At 28.6% G+C, this 20,619-nt stretch overlaps 1 protein-coding gene across 3 annotated transcripts; it reads right to left on the reverse strand.

Annotated features, from left to right (window-relative positions):
• Positions 1–6,263: 6,263 nt before the first annotated feature.
• LOC106759467 (probable WRKY transcription factor 33) lies at positions 6,264–10,195 on the reverse strand. 3 transcript variants are annotated; one of them, XM_022779941.1, is made up of 6 exons: positions 10,099–10,193; positions 9,795–9,988; positions 9,344–9,421; positions 8,142–9,013; positions 7,897–8,055; positions 6,264–7,289 (listed from the first exon to the last, which is right to left on the reverse strand). In XM_022779941.1, the coding sequence occupies exons 2-6, from the start codon at positions 9,810–9,812 to the stop codon at positions 6,551–6,553; spliced, it is 1,866 nt and encodes a 621-aa protein (XP_022635662.1). In that variant the 5' UTR covers positions 9,813–9,988; positions 10,099–10,193; the 3' UTR covers positions 6,264–6,550. The 3 variants fall into 3 exon arrangements, with proteins under 3 accessions (XP_022635662.1, XP_022635661.1, XP_014498138.1); XM_022779940.1 differs by having other exon boundaries at positions 9,795–9,994; XM_014642652.2 differs by having other exon boundaries at positions 9,795–10,195.
• Positions 10,196–20,619: the final 10,424 nt, after the last annotated feature.

The raw sequence follows: 20,619 nt of genomic DNA on the forward strand, positions 1-20,619 counted from the left end.
AAGTTAGACTATTGGATAATGAATTTGTACAGTTTTATGTCTCCACAGCCCCATTCATTTTTATTGTTTATGATCAATATCACATCTTGGCCAGGGGATGATGATTCTCTTCTATATTTTTGCTTGGTGAGAAATCTTCCGACACTAGGGTATATCACTTTTTATTTTACATCCTTGTTTTGGTTGGTAATTGATGTTTGTAATTGGGTAAATATTTTATATAGGTATAGTTTTTATGCTTAATCTACTAGAAAGTGCAACACAGCAGAAGTTACGATTATACGTTATTTCTATTTATTGACATGGCTATGTTGCTAGAGCAGAAGTACACAACATCTAATATCCAAATTCTCTGTAGCCAGTAGGCTTAAGTTATGACGAGGGTTTCTGTTTGGTTGGATTTAGAATAGTGTTCCATTCATCGTATAGGAATTGACATATGATCACTTTCTTCATTGTTTATGACAAAAGAAAAATTGAAATTAGTGCATAAATTGCTTTTAAGTTTGGACATGTTCTTAGATATAGTTTTTCCGATGGTTTGTGGGTGGGTAGAGGAAGTTGGATCCTAAAAGAGAGTCATATTATCCATGACAGACTGAGCCCTCCGTTAGGGAATCTAACTCATCTCAAACTCAGATATGACAGTGATCGTACAATGAGAGCATTTACTATAAAAAAACATAATTTGTAGGACTCTAAATTGACAAGGATAGAATAAAGTGTAGAGAATAACATAATTTATATAAATCTTCTTCTCTTAACGTATTGATACGTGTATTAAGGATCAAATTATATAAATGTATGAAATTCTGAAATAGATAATACTTTAATATATTGATAGAATTTAACGATGATATTTTAGCAAATTTGAAATCAGAGTTTTTTTTGCGAGAATAAAGAAAATATTCAAAATCAAATACTTTATGCATGTAATTTTATTGGGATGGGGATGACAACATATGGCTTGTTAGAGATATATATTAAATATTGAGTAATAGTAACATTATATAATTCTACATTCATTTAACACAAAGTGTAAGGGTTTAGAGAATAACTAAAAAATATCACTTGTTCCATAACAAGATATTATTTTTTATAGAAGAGATTATATTACCTCAATTTGAAAATAAATAATCAAATTAGAAACATAAAAAAGAATGGGTCAAAATTGAAAATATCATTATAATATAGAAAAAATATCAAACTAAACTAAATTTTTGTAACTATATAGATCTTAACAATTCATAACTCATATCATCCAATTATATAAAAAAAATGCAATGTTAATTTTTTATAGTCACATTGTGTATAACTTAAACAAACTTTGAATAGTAAAAAATGTCACTCATCACTAGAATAACGTATTGATTTATATTACCTCACTTTTGAAAAAAATAAATCAAATCCGAAGCATTAAGTAGAGTTGGTTAAAATTGAAATATCATTATAATATAGAACAAAATATATTAAACTAAACTAAAATTTTGTAACACAACGGAGTCATAACTATTCATAACTCACATCCTATTATATGCAATTTTAATTTTTTATAGTCTCATTGTGTGTGTAACTTAAACAAACTGAGTATAAGAATTTTATGTCCAGAATAAACTATTACACTAGCACAATATATCACGAAAGAGAGAATTAATATAAAAATAGTTAAAAGTAGTAATAAATTTTAAAAAGTAACACTAGATTATTTTATTATTTAAAAAGTCAAATTATAATGTAATTTGTATATTGAATTTTTATTTAAACAAAATTATCATTTTTATAAAACTTTTTCTAAATCTTTTTCTAAACTCTTTTTAAATTTTTAACTCTATTATTAATTTATTTGAAAATCAGAGACCATCTTAATAGTCATTGTTAGGAGTTCTACACATCCATTTGACTAGAGTCAAACCAGAGTAAGTTTATATTTTATTTTTGGATATTTTTTCTCGTGTTTTGCATGTGACATTTTTGGTGCTTCCATATGACTCAAGAGAATGAATCTCTATCTATCTATGATATTTAAAGAATGTTCATATTATTGATTTGAGTTTTTTTTTTTTTGTAGAAAAAGCAACATGTTTCAAATGATGATGACTTTCAACTTACGTATATGGAGGAAGATGCCATGAACAAAAAAGTAGTACTCGTGTCATCCATGATGATCAAGGAGCTTAAGCTAATTGGGTATTGACAACATTAGCTATATTCAGTTGAGTATTTATAATGATTTTTTTGGGATGGTTAAGAAGAAGCAATAGGCAGATCCAAGCTTGAGGCACAAATTTGAGTTGATTGGTACAAACCAAGCTAAAGATTTTGTAATAGGAACTGTGTTTGTGTGCCTGCAAATGAGTGGCTAAAAAACGTTGGCATGACTAAGATTTATAAGGATATGAGGAAGTCCTTTTGGTGGTTTGGAATCAAAAGAAAAGTAGCTTAGTATGTAACAACATGTATGACTTGCCAAAAGGCCAAGGTGGAGCATTATAGGTTGAGTGATATGTTAGAAAATTTTGATATACCTAAGTAAAAATGGGATAGCATAATCATGGACTTTGTTACCCATTTGCCACAGTTTATGAGGGGTCATGATGCTATCTGGTTAATACAAGTCAAGTTAACTAAGAGTGCTCATATATTAAATGTGAATTTAAGGATGTTTATGGCAAAAATGATACAACTTCAAATCAGAGAGATAATGAAGCTGTATGGAGTGCCCTCCAATATAGTGCCAACGAGAGATCCAAGGTCCATATTTGCCAAACACTATAGAACACTTTGGGGAGCATACTGAGAATAAGCTCTACTTATCATCCTCAAATAGATTGTTAGTTTAGGAGAACAATTTAGTCATTGAACAATCTACTAATGACTTGTACACTAGATCACTTAAGTGGTTGGAATGAGGTGTTTCCTCTAATGGAGTTCACTTACAACACCAATTATCATACATATATAGACATGGCTCCTTATGAAACATTGTATGAAAGGAAATGTAGAACCCCCTTTATGTTGGTACCAAAAGGGATAGTTATGTTGGTATGGTTAGAATTACTATAGCAAACCACTTAGAAGGTCAACCAGATACAAGAGAGAATAAAGGTCTCATAAAACAGACAAAGTCGTATGCTGATTAAAGAAAACCTTTATGGTTTGCAATTATGGATCATGTGTTTTTAGGGTGACTCCTACCACTAGTTTAGTAAGGACTATCCAATCTAAGAAGTTGTCACCTAAGTTCACTAGGCCATATCAAATTTTATGGAGGATTGGTACATTGGCTTATGAGATTGCTTTGCGTCCTTGGTCTGCCAAACTTCATATAGTGTTTCACATATCTCAGCTTAGGATGTATGTGTTTGATCCTACCCATGTCTTGGAACTTGATGATGTATAAATCAGAGAAGATCTTTTTGTTGAAGCTAACCCCATGAGAATATGAGTACCAAACCAAGCAACTAGGAGGAAAGACAATCAGTCTTATGAGTGTGTTGTGGGATGCAAGGACGGGTGATTCTACATGGGAGTTAGAAGAGGATATGAAAAAGTCATATCATTATAGCTTTCCTGGAAAGTAAATTTTCGAGGACACAAATTTTTCTTGCTGAAGAAAATTTAAGGACCTAGAGAATGATTAAAAGTAGTAATGGTTTTAGAACTATGACACTAAATTATTTTATTAATTAAAAAGTCAAACTATAAATAAAATTTCTATTAATCAAGTTTTTATTTTATAAAAACCATCATATTTCTAAAACCGTTTCTAAAATCCCATCTTTGAACTCTCTCTAGATTTTTGACCCCTTCTTTCATTTCAAAACTAGAGACTGTTTTAGGAGTCATTGCTGAGAGTTCTACACGTTCATCCAATTAAAGTTCAAAACAAAGTAAGTTCATTTTTTACTTTTTCTTGAGTCATTTTATCTTTTGTTTTGGATTTGGCATTGTTGGTGATTGTTTGTGGCTTAAGAGAGCTCTAGACGAATCTCTATATGTTTGTGGTCATCAAAGAATGTTCAGATCATTGATATGAGTTTTCTTTGTATAAATAGAGTAACTTGTAAGAATTAGAGCTAGCAAGAGAAAAAGTTGAGTTAGAGCGTCCAAGTCTAGGTAAGAGAAGCTAATATTATTTTTATGCATGTTTATATTTTGATTGTATAAATTGATGAGTTTGGATATTGATAAATTTGTATGACTAGTTTGCATCTGATCTTGGTTGAAATAACTTGAATATGTGATATACATGTGAAACTTATGTGATTTGAAGTGGTGGTATTATTGTTAGAACTATCTAAGATGTATTATTTTGGTCTATCTAAGGTATTTTGAACTTGAATGAATGCTATTTTGAACTAAGAAGCGTGTCAGGATTATATGTGCCAACATATGCAAAACATATCATAACATATGTTTTGCTTTAATTTCTAACATCAAACCACTTTTCAATAACTTAACTATATCTACGAGAATTAAAAATATATTTAAACCAAAACAAATAATAGTTTGTTGCATTAGTGATTCTTGGGAAAAGTTGATAAGTGTATATTTATGCCCTCATTTAACCTTTAGTAATGGATTCTTAATTAGCTTTTATAGTTTGAAAGAATATTTTAATTAGAATTTCTCATGATTGGGTTTATTGAGCATGAGATACAAAAATATGTTAAAAATAATTTGTAGTTGCCTAAATGTTCTTTAGGTGTTTTTATGTGTGTTAGTACAACTACAACTAAGTTGAGCTCATGGAGGTGTAAAATTAATTGGTTAAAGTTTCTTGAGACCTTAAAATAAATCCAAGAATAATAAATAATCAAAAACTACAAGAAGTCAAGTTAAACATTGCATGAAGAAGGCAAGAAAAACATGAAAAAAATGAATAAATTTGGCTAAGACAAGAAGAGTGAACATGCAACAAAAATTAGATATTCTGTATTTTTTCTACAAAAAGGGCTTTGACAATTGATAAGTGTTTATGATAAAAGTTCATTTGGAGAAAATATATCTTTATATATTATATTTGATATTTTCAAATAATTATCTTATTTAACTATATCGGTAAATATTAAAAAGATAATATTTTTTAATTTTTTTTAATCTAGCAAAGATCTTCTCAAATATTTTTATATCTCCATAATAATCAATTTAGAAGATAATGGGAGGAAATTACATCACCAAAAAGAATATTACAACAACAAAAAAGCACAAAAAAAAAAAAATCAGTTCAATCATTTCCACCATCTTTCATGTTTTCCACCCTCTCTTATTCTATTATGTTATTTCTATATTTCATAGAGTGTTAAGCCTCTGATATTGATTATGCTATAATTTCTTAATATAATTTTTATGTCATGTTATTTCTATATTTCATAGAGTGTTAGATGAATAAATTTGTTTGCTTTTTTTATTTTTTGTTATGATTTATTTTTATCTATGTCTTTTATCTTTTAATCAAGTAAAAATAATGATTTCTACATTGTAACAAATTAGTATGATATTAAATCTATATAACATATAGATCATATTAGTTAAGTGTTTTTAATTTTCATTTAGAATCTACTTTGATTAAATTTAGAAACGGATATGTGATTGAATGAGTTCTTGCCAATAATTGAAAATTAAAGGTAACAATATTTATCAAAAATATATTTTAGTTAATTATCTTTTTACTAAAATAAATAGACATAATGAGACATGGTAATATTTAATTAAGAATCTACTTAGATTAAATTTACTATGATTAATCTACAAAATTCTTGATTTTAATTGACAACATAGTTTGGTGAGAACACCAACAAATGAATTTCTATAAATTAATTTAAAAATCTAAAATAATAATTAATTGATAAATAATTCTTAGATAAACAATAAAGAAACATATTTTGAAAAAACCGTTCAATCAACCTATTTTCATTACTTTTATTATTATTTTTATCTTTTCAATTCTATTTCTTTTAACTATTCTTATTTTGTTATTTAATCTTTTATATGTTTTATATTTTAAGTATTATTTTTATAACCTTTTATATAACTGTTATAAAAACTAATTTGGTATGAATCTATTCTAAATTCATTTTGAAATATTTAGGATTAATTTTATCTTTTCTATTTTATTGACTATTATTTTAATAATATTAGAATTGTTATAATTTAGTAATATTAATTTGATAGTATAAACTCGAGATTATCAAATGGCTTCACACAAATGCTATTCCTGTAAGAAGGTGAAAATTGTCGTTGTGATTGACACTAGCATAAATGAATCCAGTAGGGAATAATCTTAATTTTCTACCAGTAACTGATTACAAATACATGAAAAAGATTTAATATTTTGTTTCAGTAAATATATGAAAGAAATGAAAGAATAGGAGTGACAGGAAAAGAAATTTACTTAGCAAGAACTTTGGTGAGCAATTTGTATAAAGAGATTATAGCTTTTATCAGCAGTAACAAAACAACTGAAGATTTATAACAGGAGGGAAGACACTGGAATAGTAAAGAAAAAACTGAGCAATATGGTGGTGTTTCTAATAGCTGTAAAAGGAGTTTATGAAGGGAAATTTTGCATGACTCGTTGATAAATGGATGGTGGTGCTGAAGAAGAAGAGAGTGAAGCATTTGGATCTAGTGAGGGGATGCAGGAGCCATATATAGTATCATCCTTCTGTTCCTGCTTAGGCCTCAGAAATACTGTATCAATGTCCTTCACTTGCTGTCCAGAAAGGAAAGATTGGATAGGACTTATTGGTTTGGCACAGTTAAAGTTAAGTCCAGCAATTGAAAATTTTCCAGATGAGGGAAGATTAAATGGTAGTGGCATTGGAAAATCAGGGAACATTGAGGAAATGGATCCAGATTGAGGTGCAGCACAACGATCAGGGTTCAGTCCATAGGAGCTATAAGGCATGGTGTTATTCAAGGAAGGATACTTCATTTGGCAAAGGGAAGAAGGAGGAAACTTCATGTCACTGCTGAAACTTCCAATCAAACTAGGCCTGAGAAAATCATTGCTGAATTCAGGTTTTCTATCAAAATGATGTGCAAGAGTTTGATGAGTCTCAGGCTTAATGCCAGCACTCCCTGCTAAAGCAAGAGCCACTTGCCCATTCACACCATTGGGGTGTAAACCACCATCACTTGAGTTTATCTGATTGTTGGTTCTTGCAGTCGGCACATCATGATTGTGTTTTCCCTCATAAGTAGTAAGAACATATTTTAGATTGTGTGAGGCCCTTTCCACATGTTTCCTTACCATACACCCAGCACTTGTGCATTTGTAGTAGCTCCTAAAATGGAAGAGATTCATAAGAAAATGTTCAATACATATCTGACAAAATGATGTAAATGCAAGCATAACCCTATTGAGAGAAAGCTTGATGTGGATGAAAAACATAGAGAAAGAATCAAGCCAGTCTGCAGAATAGACCTCTGATCTTCTTAAAACACAAAAATCGTTCAAATATACAGCTAGGAAGACAGAACAGAATCACAACTTCATAAATATCCATACACAGTATCAAACAAGCATACTTCCAACTTAAGAATGAAAATTGTCTACACTATTCAAAAAGAGCCAATATCAGCATTCAACCATAAGAAATAAGAATCTACAATAATTTGATCAAAATGCATTTTCAAATAGTTGAAAAGTTGAAACTTCTTCTGAGATCACAATAGCCCAACAAAGAGAAAAGCAAAAACCTTATATTACAAATGAAATCAGCTACATGTATAACTGGATGTCATTGGAAACATGACACCATTGAGAACAATGTCCCAAAGCTAAATATAATACTTCCTTAAAGATAGAAACGCTACATCAGAGGTAAGTTTCAATCAATTGTGGAGAAGTATAAACAGGCCAGCAAGTGCAAAAAGAAGGAGGATCATTACCTAGGATTTGGATTTCCTTTGACAACCTTCTGTCCATACTTACGCCAGCGATAACCATCATCAAGTATGTCCACATCACTCTCAATTTGGACTACCACTCTTGGCTCACGAACAGACCTAGGGGGCAAATTTGATTCAGCTGCATAGTTCTCTTTCTTTCTGCAGTGAAAAATTAATGTAGAAAGATTTCAGTTCTTTCCACTTGAGATGGAGCCATAAAGACACTATCAAATAGAACATAATACCTTCTTTTAGGTTCAGATTCATCATTCTCAACTTCATCTTCAACAATTGCTTGAGTGGCTCCATCTTCTTCCATATCATGACTAGCAAGTGTAGAAGAAAGCTCTGGAGTCTCCTCCGATTCAAACATGGATAGAGATTTAGCTTTGTTGGTTGATATAGGATCTGAAATCTCAGTCACACCAGAAGTTGGTGATGTCCTTTCCTGACCATCAGCCTTCCAATCTAAACTGTTTTTTGAATCTTTTATTCCTGACTGAATATTCTTCCACATGAACCCACCATCAGCTTTAGCCAATGCACCTTCTTCAGCCATGTCTGAAACCTCATCTGTAGAAAGTGCAGATCCTCTATGACTAGAGTGTGGTTTTACATGGTTATGATTACCCTTGTAGATGATTTCTGTAATTTGACCATCATGTGATCGTTCCACCTTTTTCTTGACCAGACAATTAGGTTGTGTACATTTATAATAGCTTCTGGGATACTCACTACCTTTTACCTGTTTTTGTCCATATTTTCTCCAATTATAACCATCCTCTGAGGTTCTTACCACTCCTGTTGCATGAGATGCTTCCTTCAGTTCTCCTTCTGAAGCAGCTTGTCCTACAATATCTTCACTATTGATACCGTTTTTGGGCACAGCACTTTCATCGCTTACTTCTTCAGAACCAGAGATTGGCTTCTCAACATTATTGCCATTAACAATCTTATCATTTACCATTTTCATATCATTGTATGAATTTACTTCACTATTTTTCATATGCCCTTTTGAAAAATCTGATGGGAATGAAAAATTTAATGGTGACTGAACTTGAGGAGGTAGTTGGCTTTCTCTATTCCCTCCTTTTACCGACTGGAAATTACTAGAAACCTATTGAGTTCAAGGTTACCAACCAAATTCACTAGTATAGTCAGAAAAATATAAACTAAATAGATTCATTTCATATAATATCTGAGAAAAAAAGTATAGGTCATGGGATTTTTCAACAAATACTACACAAAAAGCTTGGCTTCATATTTGTTTAAAAGATTCACACCATCAATCAAAGAAAATGTTTCAAGCTTATTGTGATTCATAGTACTTAATTGACAAAGATTTCTACTCCCCATTCTCTGCATCAAATACATCGTTTTCAATATTCAGATCATGCAAAAAAATTGGCGGAATAGATTGCAGACATTTTGGATTTGTTAATGGTACCTGATTTAGAGGAGCAGAATAGGGAGGAAGAGTTGACATCACGAAGAAACTCCCCGTGGTGGGAGATAATGGCGTTGCCTGGAACACCAATCAGAAAAAAAAAATCAAACTTTCATGGCAAATTTGAAAACAAGGAAATGGTGATCACACAAAAACAAACCCAGATGCAGCAAACCGTTCTCAAATCAAGATTGAAATATTACCCAGACAAAATCTATGATCTTTAATGCAAATTCTTATTTTGTGGATCATTGGGGTAGAAACTGGAATTTTGATTGAAAAACACACCCAAAGTACCTATAAAAAAACGCATATAAGTTTTGTTTTGTGTGATTTGTGTATATTATTTATATATATATATATATATATATATATATATATATATATATATATATATANATATATATATATATATATATATATATATATATATATATATACATATCCATACCTGGGAATTTGGAAGCATAATAGGAGAATCCAACAATGCAGTGGGACTGATTCCAGGAGGAATGGTGAGATGAGTAGCAGGAGAAGGGGAAGGGTCTGTTGTAGTGTCACTACAAAACAGTGCTGTATTGATTTTTGCAGCATCTGAATTGAACCCTCTTCTCTCAGCCAGGCTTCTTTTCGCACCTTTTGATTCTGTTTCTTCATTACAAAGGTTGTTCTGATCATCATTTAGATCATTTTCTCTCATTTTGAAAACAAAAACAAAATCAGAATATATATATATAGGAAATGAAGATTATTACGACGAGATGTTCAGCTCCAAGACTGGAGCTGAAAACAATGAAAGTGAGTTGTTTCTGCTGTGAAATGTTTGCTTCCACATACCACACACAACCAAAACATGATACACATCTCTTTCACATTCTAATCTCTATGCACATATATATACAAAATAATAGTTTTTGTCTTTTTGTGCAAAAAAAAAAAACAAAAAATTAAATAATGAATAAATAAATAAACAAACAAATAAATAAAACTTAGCCAACCTACCATGTTAGTGTCAATTTAGCAAACAAAGTTCATACACTTCGTATTAATCATTGCACTCCATTAATTTAAACTTTTGCTCTTTCGCACCATAGCATTTAAGGTTTTGGGATAAGATTAACAACTCTAATTAATACTTTAGGTTATAAAAAATATCACGTATCTTTTCAATTCATTTTATTTTATGCATAAAGTCTTTATACAAGGATTAATAAATTAAATCAATATCATAGTTTATAAAAAAAAATATATATAATTTAATTTCCTGATATATCCCTTGCAATTAGTACTAGGAATTATATTCTTTCATGCGTAATGTTTTTTTTTTTGGTTTTGTTTTCTAACTTCGCGAAATAAATTAAGAAAATATTTATTTGAATTTTAAAATGGAAATTTTATTTTTATGTTAAATAAGATTGAACGGGAGAATGCAATTTCTCAAAAAAAATAAATTTATCATAAAGTTTTGTTAAAAGAGAGGGGAGAAGTACATAGTTAGATATATAAATTAATGTTAATTATGGATAGTTATTTAATAGTATATTTTAGTTGGTATAAACGAAAAATTATAACAAAGTTTGGTTAATAAATTAATTAATGAAGGTTAGGGCGAATTAAGTAAAAGTTAAAATGAAAATGAGTGAAGTTGTTGTAACGCGCTTAGAAGGTTATGTAACATAATACAAAATTGCAATCACTAGTTTCGGAAAAAATAACATGCGAAAATTCCGAATTAACACAACCACACACGTTGTTGTTACCTTGGAAAAAGCACTTTTTGCTTTGTGAAATTTAGTTTCTGTTTTTCAAGATGCAGACATTTTAGGATCATAATTCTTAGATTAGATCTCAATTTGCTATTTATTGTTTTCCATGTTCTAACAAATTTTATTTGTTGTTATAATGAACTGTCTTTTTTCTTTTCTTTTTTTTTCCTTTAATGTCTCAAACTAGTTACAAAGTCACACATTCTTATCACAATCACTTTTATTTTATTTTATTTCTTGCAATAAATTCACAATTTCAATTGTTATTCTACAAAACCTTTTTTTTAATCTTTTTAAATAATAAAAAAAAAGAGAAATGTGCGTTCAATATTTCAAAAAAAAAAATATTGTGAAAATAATAATGATAATCTTATTTAACTTAAATAAAAATGTTTCTCTTTAAAAAAACAATTAAAAATTGCGAGTAACAGTTCATATACACATCATGTATAACAAAATTTGACTTGACCAAGATTAATGACATATTAATTATTTTATTATTTTAGAATTAATTATTTAATGACACCTTTTTAAATATTTAAATATTTTCCTTCTTAATCAAATAGAAATTTAATTACCTCCAACTTATTATTTATTAAATAATTTATTCAATGCATGAATGTTCTTACAATTTAAAAAAGACTAACTATTTCATGATAACTTTTCATTTTCATAAATATTAATTTTTATATTTTTTCTATTCACATATATTTCATTTACGTTTTTTCTTAAATTAAAATTTTCCTCACTTCATTTCTCTATCTGTTTATTTAGTTTATATTATACACAGCACAAATGTGTTTTGTAAACCATTATTAATGACATCAAGATTTAAATTTATCATAGGATTAAATATTAAAATTATGTCATGGCAACTTATAAAATGCTTTAAATATTGATTAAATTTCAAAGTTCCCATAAAATAATACGGTTATATATATATATATATATATATATATATATATATATATATATGTGTGTGTGTGTATGTGTTTATTATTGTATTAAATATTATTTTATATTTATATCCACATATTTATTTATAAGTATGTGATTCTTATAATTACAAAAAAAAGACATCAATAAAAAAAATGACTTTCTTAAGATCGTATTAATTTCATATAATCTTCAAAAGTTAAAGTTAAAGAAAAATAAAAGAATTTAAAATAACGAAAAGATAGTAAATTGGAAATATAACGATATCTATCTAACTGTTAAAATAAAAAGAAAACTAAAAATTGGAAATACCAAATAAATAAATAACAACATATCCTCTTTTATGGTCAAATTTAATGAATAATCAATTTAACACTTAATACAGTAAAATTAATCTTATATTTCGTGAAGTTTTATAAACAATAGGTTTTAATTTACATTTTTTTTAATCTCACTATACAACCTCATTTGTAAATTCCAAACTAATTATATGTTATTAGTTTAAAAATATTTTAATTTCAATTTAATTAAAAAAGTTTATTTTAATGAAAAGTTTTCATTCTTATAACTCAGGATATTGTTTAAAACTCTTAAATTTTATTATGTGAGAATTATAATGGGGAGTTTAATACAATATGAGCCTAACCTAGCCTCTCATTAAAATATAGTAGAAAATGAATGTTTTTTATTATTAATTAGTAAAAATATATATTTGCTATGTGTATGTACGTTATTTTTTATAATGATAAAATATAATTATATTATTATTATAAAATTAAATATAAATAATTTTCATAATTATTGTAAATGGTGTTTATTTATTTTATATGTAATTTTATAATTAAAAGATTATCAAATTCAAAAAATGTCAAATCAGAAAAATTGATAAAAAAATTATTTAATTTAAAAAAATTATTTAAAAAGTAAAAATAGAAAATAAATATAAACACTGAAATGAAAAATTACTCTTATACATACGTATAGATGTATGATATATTATATAATATATTAAATTAATACGATTAATCTTTCATTTCTATTAGTTTTTTAATTATAAATATAACATTTCATTTAAATAATATAAATACTATAAAGAAAGTAGCACATCATCAATAAAATATTACAATTAAACTAAAAGAAAATACAAAATATTCATATAGTTATCCAACATAACTATACAAATATTATATATCTACAAATGTGAAAGAATATATATAAGTTTTTCTCAAAAGATAATTATATAAAAAATCTATTTTAACATAAACTATACATATGATACATCCCTCTCCAAACCTTATTCTACCGAGACATCATCACTTTTGTTCACACTCATCAAATGATCATTTCAATAAGAACCAAACATTCACAACAATTAAACAAAAAAACATACAAAGAGTAAGCTAATGTAAACATAATCATACATAGAATCTTAAAGTTTCATCATACATCACATTTCATACTAAATTAACCTAACAACCTAAACATGTCATGGACCTAGACCTAACCATTCGGATATAGTATGAATGTCAAGCTATGGTGAGTTATGCACTTGTGGTGGCCTCTACTGTTTTGCAATGTCATTGTCAATGGGTTTCACCCCACACACACAAGGTTAGTCTATTCCACGTCTTAGGCCATACCGGAGTACCTTAGACTAGGACCTCTTACTACTTTCACCACATGCATCACTCCTCTCTAATTGAGAATAAATGGCCATTAGAGGGTGAAGATAACCCCAAAGACTGAACTTCATACATTCATAACAACAACACTTTGATACCATCACTAAGAATTCTTCCTTAGAACTCTTAAACCACAATTCCATACCATCATGTATTTCAAACCATGTCACTAAGTATACAATAAAACATCACACCATTTATATCCAAACGTAGTAGAGAAAAAAAAAAGAAAACAACCAAGAATGCCCAAACTCGTTCGTCAAGAATCATGGCGCCTAGCGAGCGGATTTTGTCACCCAGTGAGAGTTCAAACAAAGAGCTTCTCCAGCCCAACAACCTAGCTCGCCTAGCCTCTGAATCTCACTGCCAAATACATTCAATACTCGCCCAACAAGCTATTTGCTCACCTACCAATTCTGCAAAATTTGCACTTCTCATCCACACATGTTCTATACACTTACATTAGTACCTACAGCTCTTCCTTACCATTTCTAAACCAAACTTAACCCTTATTTTAATCATCTTGACAAGAATTCATGCTTATCAACACCAAATCACTCTGTAAAAGCTTAAGATTCTATTTTACCCATTTTTAAGCATATTTTGACAAATAAAGTGTTCAGGAAAGTCCTAATTGACTTAAAAATTGATCTTAAACTATTGGTTTCCCTATTCACTCATAAAAACTCTTCATTTTAACATAACATAAGTCTACATTTGAACTAAGCTCCTCTTTCTATATTTCATAACCTATTTTTAACCATTTAAGAACTTATACTAGTAATAACATACCCTATACCACTTACTGAAATTAAATACAACTCCAGTAATCTAGAATTTTACATATCAATACCCCAAATTTGGATTACAAATTAGTAAAATAGCCTCCCTTTTCACTAACATCAACCTTACCACAGTCTTGCACTCCATTCTACCTCAAATTCATCATCAATTAATTACATAATAGTCACAATACCAACAATGACAATATCACACCATAAATTCCCAAAATCTACATTTTCTTAAATTCAGCTCACATAAGCTATCATATAACCATATTTCATCAAATCAATTACTCAAGCATCTTATTAATTAAAATTTCAATACCATGTAAACACATCAAAAATGGTTATTAATTTATACCCTATCTATGTACAACATATTAGCTTCCCTTACCTATCAGAAACGCTGCCAAGCTCTACACTATGCACTACCTTTGTTTCAAGCTCAAGAAACTCTAGAAATGCCTATAAACCACATAAACATTATCTGAGCAAATCCTTAGGACCTCTAATCGACGAAGAGTTAGAAAGGTAACCCAAATAACACATGCAAAGAAACTCCTACGTGTAACCTTAAACTAAATTAAAGGAAAAAAGCGTAAAAATTACTTGCTTTAGAATGGAAATTGATTGATAGAGAATGAAGGATTCAATGTCATCATTGTTTAGACACTTCCTAGTTATCAAACAAATTATTCAAGGGTAAGAAATTATAGAAAGAAGGAAAAGGAAACTCAAAGAAAGAGTTATAGGGAGATAATGAGTGTTTTAGATAAACGGGAGGTGTTTATGAAATTATATTTATATTATTGAATTATTTTAAATTAAAATATTGTGTCTCATTATTTTAAAACACTTATCAACTCTAATAATCTATTTTATATATTCTTACAATAACAATCACATATACGTGAATATAAATTTGGTAGAAAATATTATATATATATATATATATATATATATAATTAAGCGTATTATTTTATGAAAAATTTGAAATTTGATCAATATTTAAAATAATTTATAAGTTGTCATGGAATAATATGATATATTTAATTTTATGATAAGTTTAAATATGATATATCATTATAGCATAAAAAATAACACAACACAAGCAAAAAATACTAGACTATTTTAATGCATTTAAAAGAAAATTATAAAAAAGATAAGTTATATTACAAAAGGTCTAAAAAATAATATAAAATTTGAACAATTGAATTTTTGTACGATTAAATTTTCTACAAAATTTATTTTTGTTAAATATTTACACAATTTTTCTTATTTTTTTCTCATCAATATTACTAAATCACAACATGCCCACACAGTCCACAGCTAAAAATCCTCTATCTACATCAAGAAACATCATTTGACAATACGATCATTTTATCATAAACTCAATTTGGACAGAAAAACTATTGTTCTAATACCAATAAACGAATTTTTAATATATAAGCCATTACATCTTAGCCATGTAAAAAAAACAAGAATGAAAAAATTAATATATACAGTGATAGCATCAACATTGAGATTTCTTCTAGGTGCCTTATATATGCTATACTATTTTTCATTGATTTTGGTCAATTTGAACTTGGAGTAAGAATAAACGTTATTCCACTTACTATCATCGTTCTCATAATGATAGTAAATTGGGAAAGTACATTTTAGGAATGGTTTCGTACTTATGGTAGGGATTGGTATAGAAATGCTAATTAGTTTTTTTCTTAATAAATATTTTGTAGAACTTGATTTGATTTAGAATAGTTTTAGGTAATTTGTAGTAGAATAGTTGGAGGGAAAGAATAATCCCTGTCTTGGATTTTTTCTTGATATATCTCAGGATCCTTATTGTTGCTGCATAGTGATCTTTCAAAGGATTGGAAAGAAATTGACTGAGAGTACTAACAACAAAACATAAATTTGGTCTTTTGTTGGTTAGATATAATAACCTGCCAATAAGTCTTCTATAGGCTTGCACATCTGAATAGGGTTTTCCTTCTGTCTTGGAGAATTTTGTGTCTGGCTGTATGGGAGTAGAAACAGGTTGACATCCCAACAATCCTGCATCTTCTATTAACTCTATAGCATACTTCCTTTATGACAAATTAATGCCCTGTTGAGATCTTACAATTTCTAAGCCCAGAAAATACTTGAGTTGGCCTAGGTCTTTAATTTTGAACTTTGCATTCAATAGAGCCTTCACAGTTTGGATTTCCTGGATGTCATCACCTGCCAAAACTATATCATCTATATAAAAAAGTAAGATGGTGATATGAGTAGAATCACTTTTGACAAAAAGTGAATAATCTGATTTTGATTATATGTAGCCCAAAGAAAGTAAAGTAGTTGTCAACTTGTAATTCCATTGTCTAGAGGCCTGCTTGAGGAAGAGACATGTATACCTCTTCATCTAGATCTCCATGTAAAAAAACATTATTTACATCTAGTTAATGTAAATATCAATGTTTGGAAGCTACTAAAGGCAGAACCAATCTTACTGTTGTGAGTTTGACAACAGGTGAAAAAGTCTCAAAGTAATCTAAGTCTTCCTGTTGTGTGTAGCCTTTGGCTACTAACCTTGCCTTATATCGTTCAGTACTCCCATCAGCATGCCTCTTTATTTTGTAAACTCATTTACATCTGATAGGTTGCTTTCCTTAAGGTAGATCAGTCAAAACCCTTTGATATTTTCTAAAGCTGCAATTTCTTGATCCATGGCATTTCTCCAACAATCATGTATGATGGCTTGGTTATAAGTTTTAGGTTCACTAACTTGGGAAAGATTAAGGACATATGATTTATNAAGAGATGATAATGCATTATATGAGAGATATGAAGAGATAGGATATAAGGTACCTGTGGATGACTGAGTGACAGAAGAAGTAAATAACATGTTGCAATGATAGTCCTGCAGATAAGATGGTTTATGTTTTGGCCTGATTGATTTCCTTTGTGGAGTAGCAGTGGCAGGTTCAATGGAAACAGGTTGAGAAGAAGAAATAACAGGGTCTGGAACAATAGAAGGAGGAGATGTAGGTGGTAAAGAGGGTTGATCAGTAGCTTCTGAGAAAAGAGGTGATGGAGAGCAAATGATTTTGGTGACAAAATCCAAGGAATTTGAATTTTGTGTATCAATAGGTGAGTGTTTGTCACTAGTAAGAAAAGAAAATATGTTTTCATAAAATACTACATTCCTTGATATAAAAATTTCCCTTGAGTTGAAATCTAACAAAAGGTAGCTTTTCACTCCTTTTTTAAAACCAAGTAAAGCACATTTTCTAGCACGAGGCTGAAATTTTGTTCTATGAGCTTGAAGATTTGAAGCATAGCAAAGTAATGTCAGGTTTAATATTGTGTAACAACTGAGATGAAGAAAAATAAGCCAAAACTTTGGAAGGTAAAATATTAATGAGTTGCACAGCATAACGAACAACAAAAGACCAGAAAATTATAGGCAAATGGGATTGAAACATTAAAGATCTAGGAACATTGAGAATGTGTTGATGTTTTCTCTCAACAACTCCATTTTGTCGAGGTGTTTCAACACAAGATAATTGATGTTGTATCCCTTTTTGTCTATAAAAATATGTCATTGCAAACTCATTACCATTATCTGATCTAACAGTTTTTACATCAATGCTAAATTGAGTTTTGATATAAGAAACAAAGCCAATAAGTTGTGATCTTGTATCAGACTTACTTGCCATCAATTTAATCCATGTGAATCTAGACATATCATCCACTATAGTTAAGAAATATTTGAAATCATCAACAGAAGAGGTACAACATGGTCCCCAAATATGAACATGAATTAAATCAAAAGGAGCTTTTGAAACAGTAGTACTTAATTGAAAAGGCAATTTTCTTTGCTTAGAATAGTGACAAGTATCACAAGGAGTGTATTTTGTATCAGGTAAAGAGGCATACATGGTGTGTAATTTGGTATAACAAGAAGAAGAAGGAGGCCCTAGTCTAGAGTGCCAAATATCTGTAGAGTCGGGTCTTATTGTAGAACAAGCAATAGAATTCTCAGGAGAAATAGTAGTTGGTGAAGCAAGGGGTGTGGATGTAGGAACTATCATGACATACAAGTCATCTCTTTCTTCAGCTTTCCCAATCATCTGTAGGGTTGACTTGTCCTGTATTTCACATGAAAATTCAGAAATGATAAAGATTTAGTTAACTTTGTGACCGAAATAAGATTAACTGAAAAATTATAAACAAACAAGACATTATGTAAGATGAGGTGTGGGCCAAAAGAAACTATGCCAGAAAAATGAACAAATGAAGAGTTCTTGTTGGGTAGAGAAATTGCAATTGGTGAGATTCTATGATAAGAAATAAAATTAGACAAAGAACTGGATATATAATCAGTAGCACCTGTGTCTAGAATCCATTGGGAAGAGATATTACCTTGATCCTGATAAGAAGTGAGAATATTGTGAGAACTCACTAGACCGGTAGAATGTGTGACTGTGGGATTAGATTGAGGAAGAAGTGTCAATAGACCTTGAATTTGCTCTTGAGAAAGTCCCAAAGTTGAGGAATGTGACTGCGCCTGAGAATTATTAGAAGAAGAAACAACTACAGAAGCTATTGAAGGTGAAGAAATTGTAGGAAAGCCAAGAATGAGAGGTAGAAGATGGAGATTTTGATAAAAATTGATTGCGAAAGAACGTGATCAAGAATTCTTCTGATACCATGTTATGAAAAAAAAAATGATGAAAATTGTGTATGTTATTTCATAATAAAAAGAGAATAAAATTGATATATATATATATATATATATATATATATATATATATAATTATTTAGAGCAATATAAAAATAAAATATAAATATAAAAACAAAATACAAATATATAAAATAAATGTTCATATGAAAGGAAAATAAATTAAATCTAATAATTTATAAAGCCATAAAAAAGTTATCCCATATAATCCTCTTTTATATTATAAGTCTACCTACCGTCACATCACCTAAATATCTAACTCTAATAGTAGAAGGAGAAGGGTTGTGATCATCTCATTTTCTTTTATTTTGAAAGAAAGAAAAAATTCAGAATTTATATGAGAAATAGAGATTATTACGACGGAGGTTCAATTTCAGAACTGTGAGCTGAAATAAATATGAAAGTGAAGATTTGAAGCTGTTTCTTTTCCACAATCCAAACATGATATTTTTTTTTCCACATGATCTCTATCCATATATATCTATCCATATATATATATAATATATATAATATATATATATATATATATGGATGGATATAACCAACCCATTTGTAACCAAACTTAATCTTTGTTTTAATCATCTTGACAAGAATTCATGTTTATGAACACCAAATCATCCTTTAAAACCTTAAGATTCTATTTTACCCATGTGTAAGCTTATTATCATACACAAAGAATATGAACGTTTCTACCCATAAAATTTATTATTATTAATAATAATACCTATACAGATTTATTAGTAATAATAATAAAAGAAAACTTTATTACTAATAATAATAAAGAAAAGAAAATATTTTCATGAATATATCAATTAGAAGATTCTTTATTCTCTAGATGATTCAAAACTACTATAATAATTTAATCCATTGTCTTTGTTTAATTAATTCTTTAATAAAATTTTATTATTTTAATTATAGAAATATATAGAATATTTTTTTTAAATATTTTCATGTTATAATGAAAGTATAGCATGACAGCTATAATAATAATAATAATAATAATAATAATAATAATAAAAATAATAATACCATTATTATTAATATTATTATCATTATTAACTTTTGAATTAAAGAAAAACTTTAAAACAACAAAAACAATCCATCTTCTAAGAATTAAAAATTTGTTCTTTATCTTAAAAGGTTATTGTAATTTATTATTAAGACATAAAACTTGATTTGATGACTATATTTTTTAAAAAATATTATTGTTATTATTATTTCATTTTTTATTGAGGTTAGAAAAATTATTTAAAATAATGAACGGTCACAACTTTCATATTTTAAGTCACATTCAATCAAGTTTACTTATTAGGGTTATTGGAAAAACCAGAAAACAAAAGAAATGGACAAATGTAAAAGAAATGGACAAATGTAATAAAATTGA

This window comes from Vigna radiata, chromosome 4, assembly GCF_000741045.1.
Source record: "Vigna radiata var. radiata cultivar VC1973A chromosome 4, Vradiata_ver6, whole genome shotgun sequence".
Taxonomy (NCBI): domain Eukaryota; kingdom Viridiplantae; phylum Streptophyta; class Magnoliopsida; order Fabales; family Fabaceae; genus Vigna; species Vigna radiata.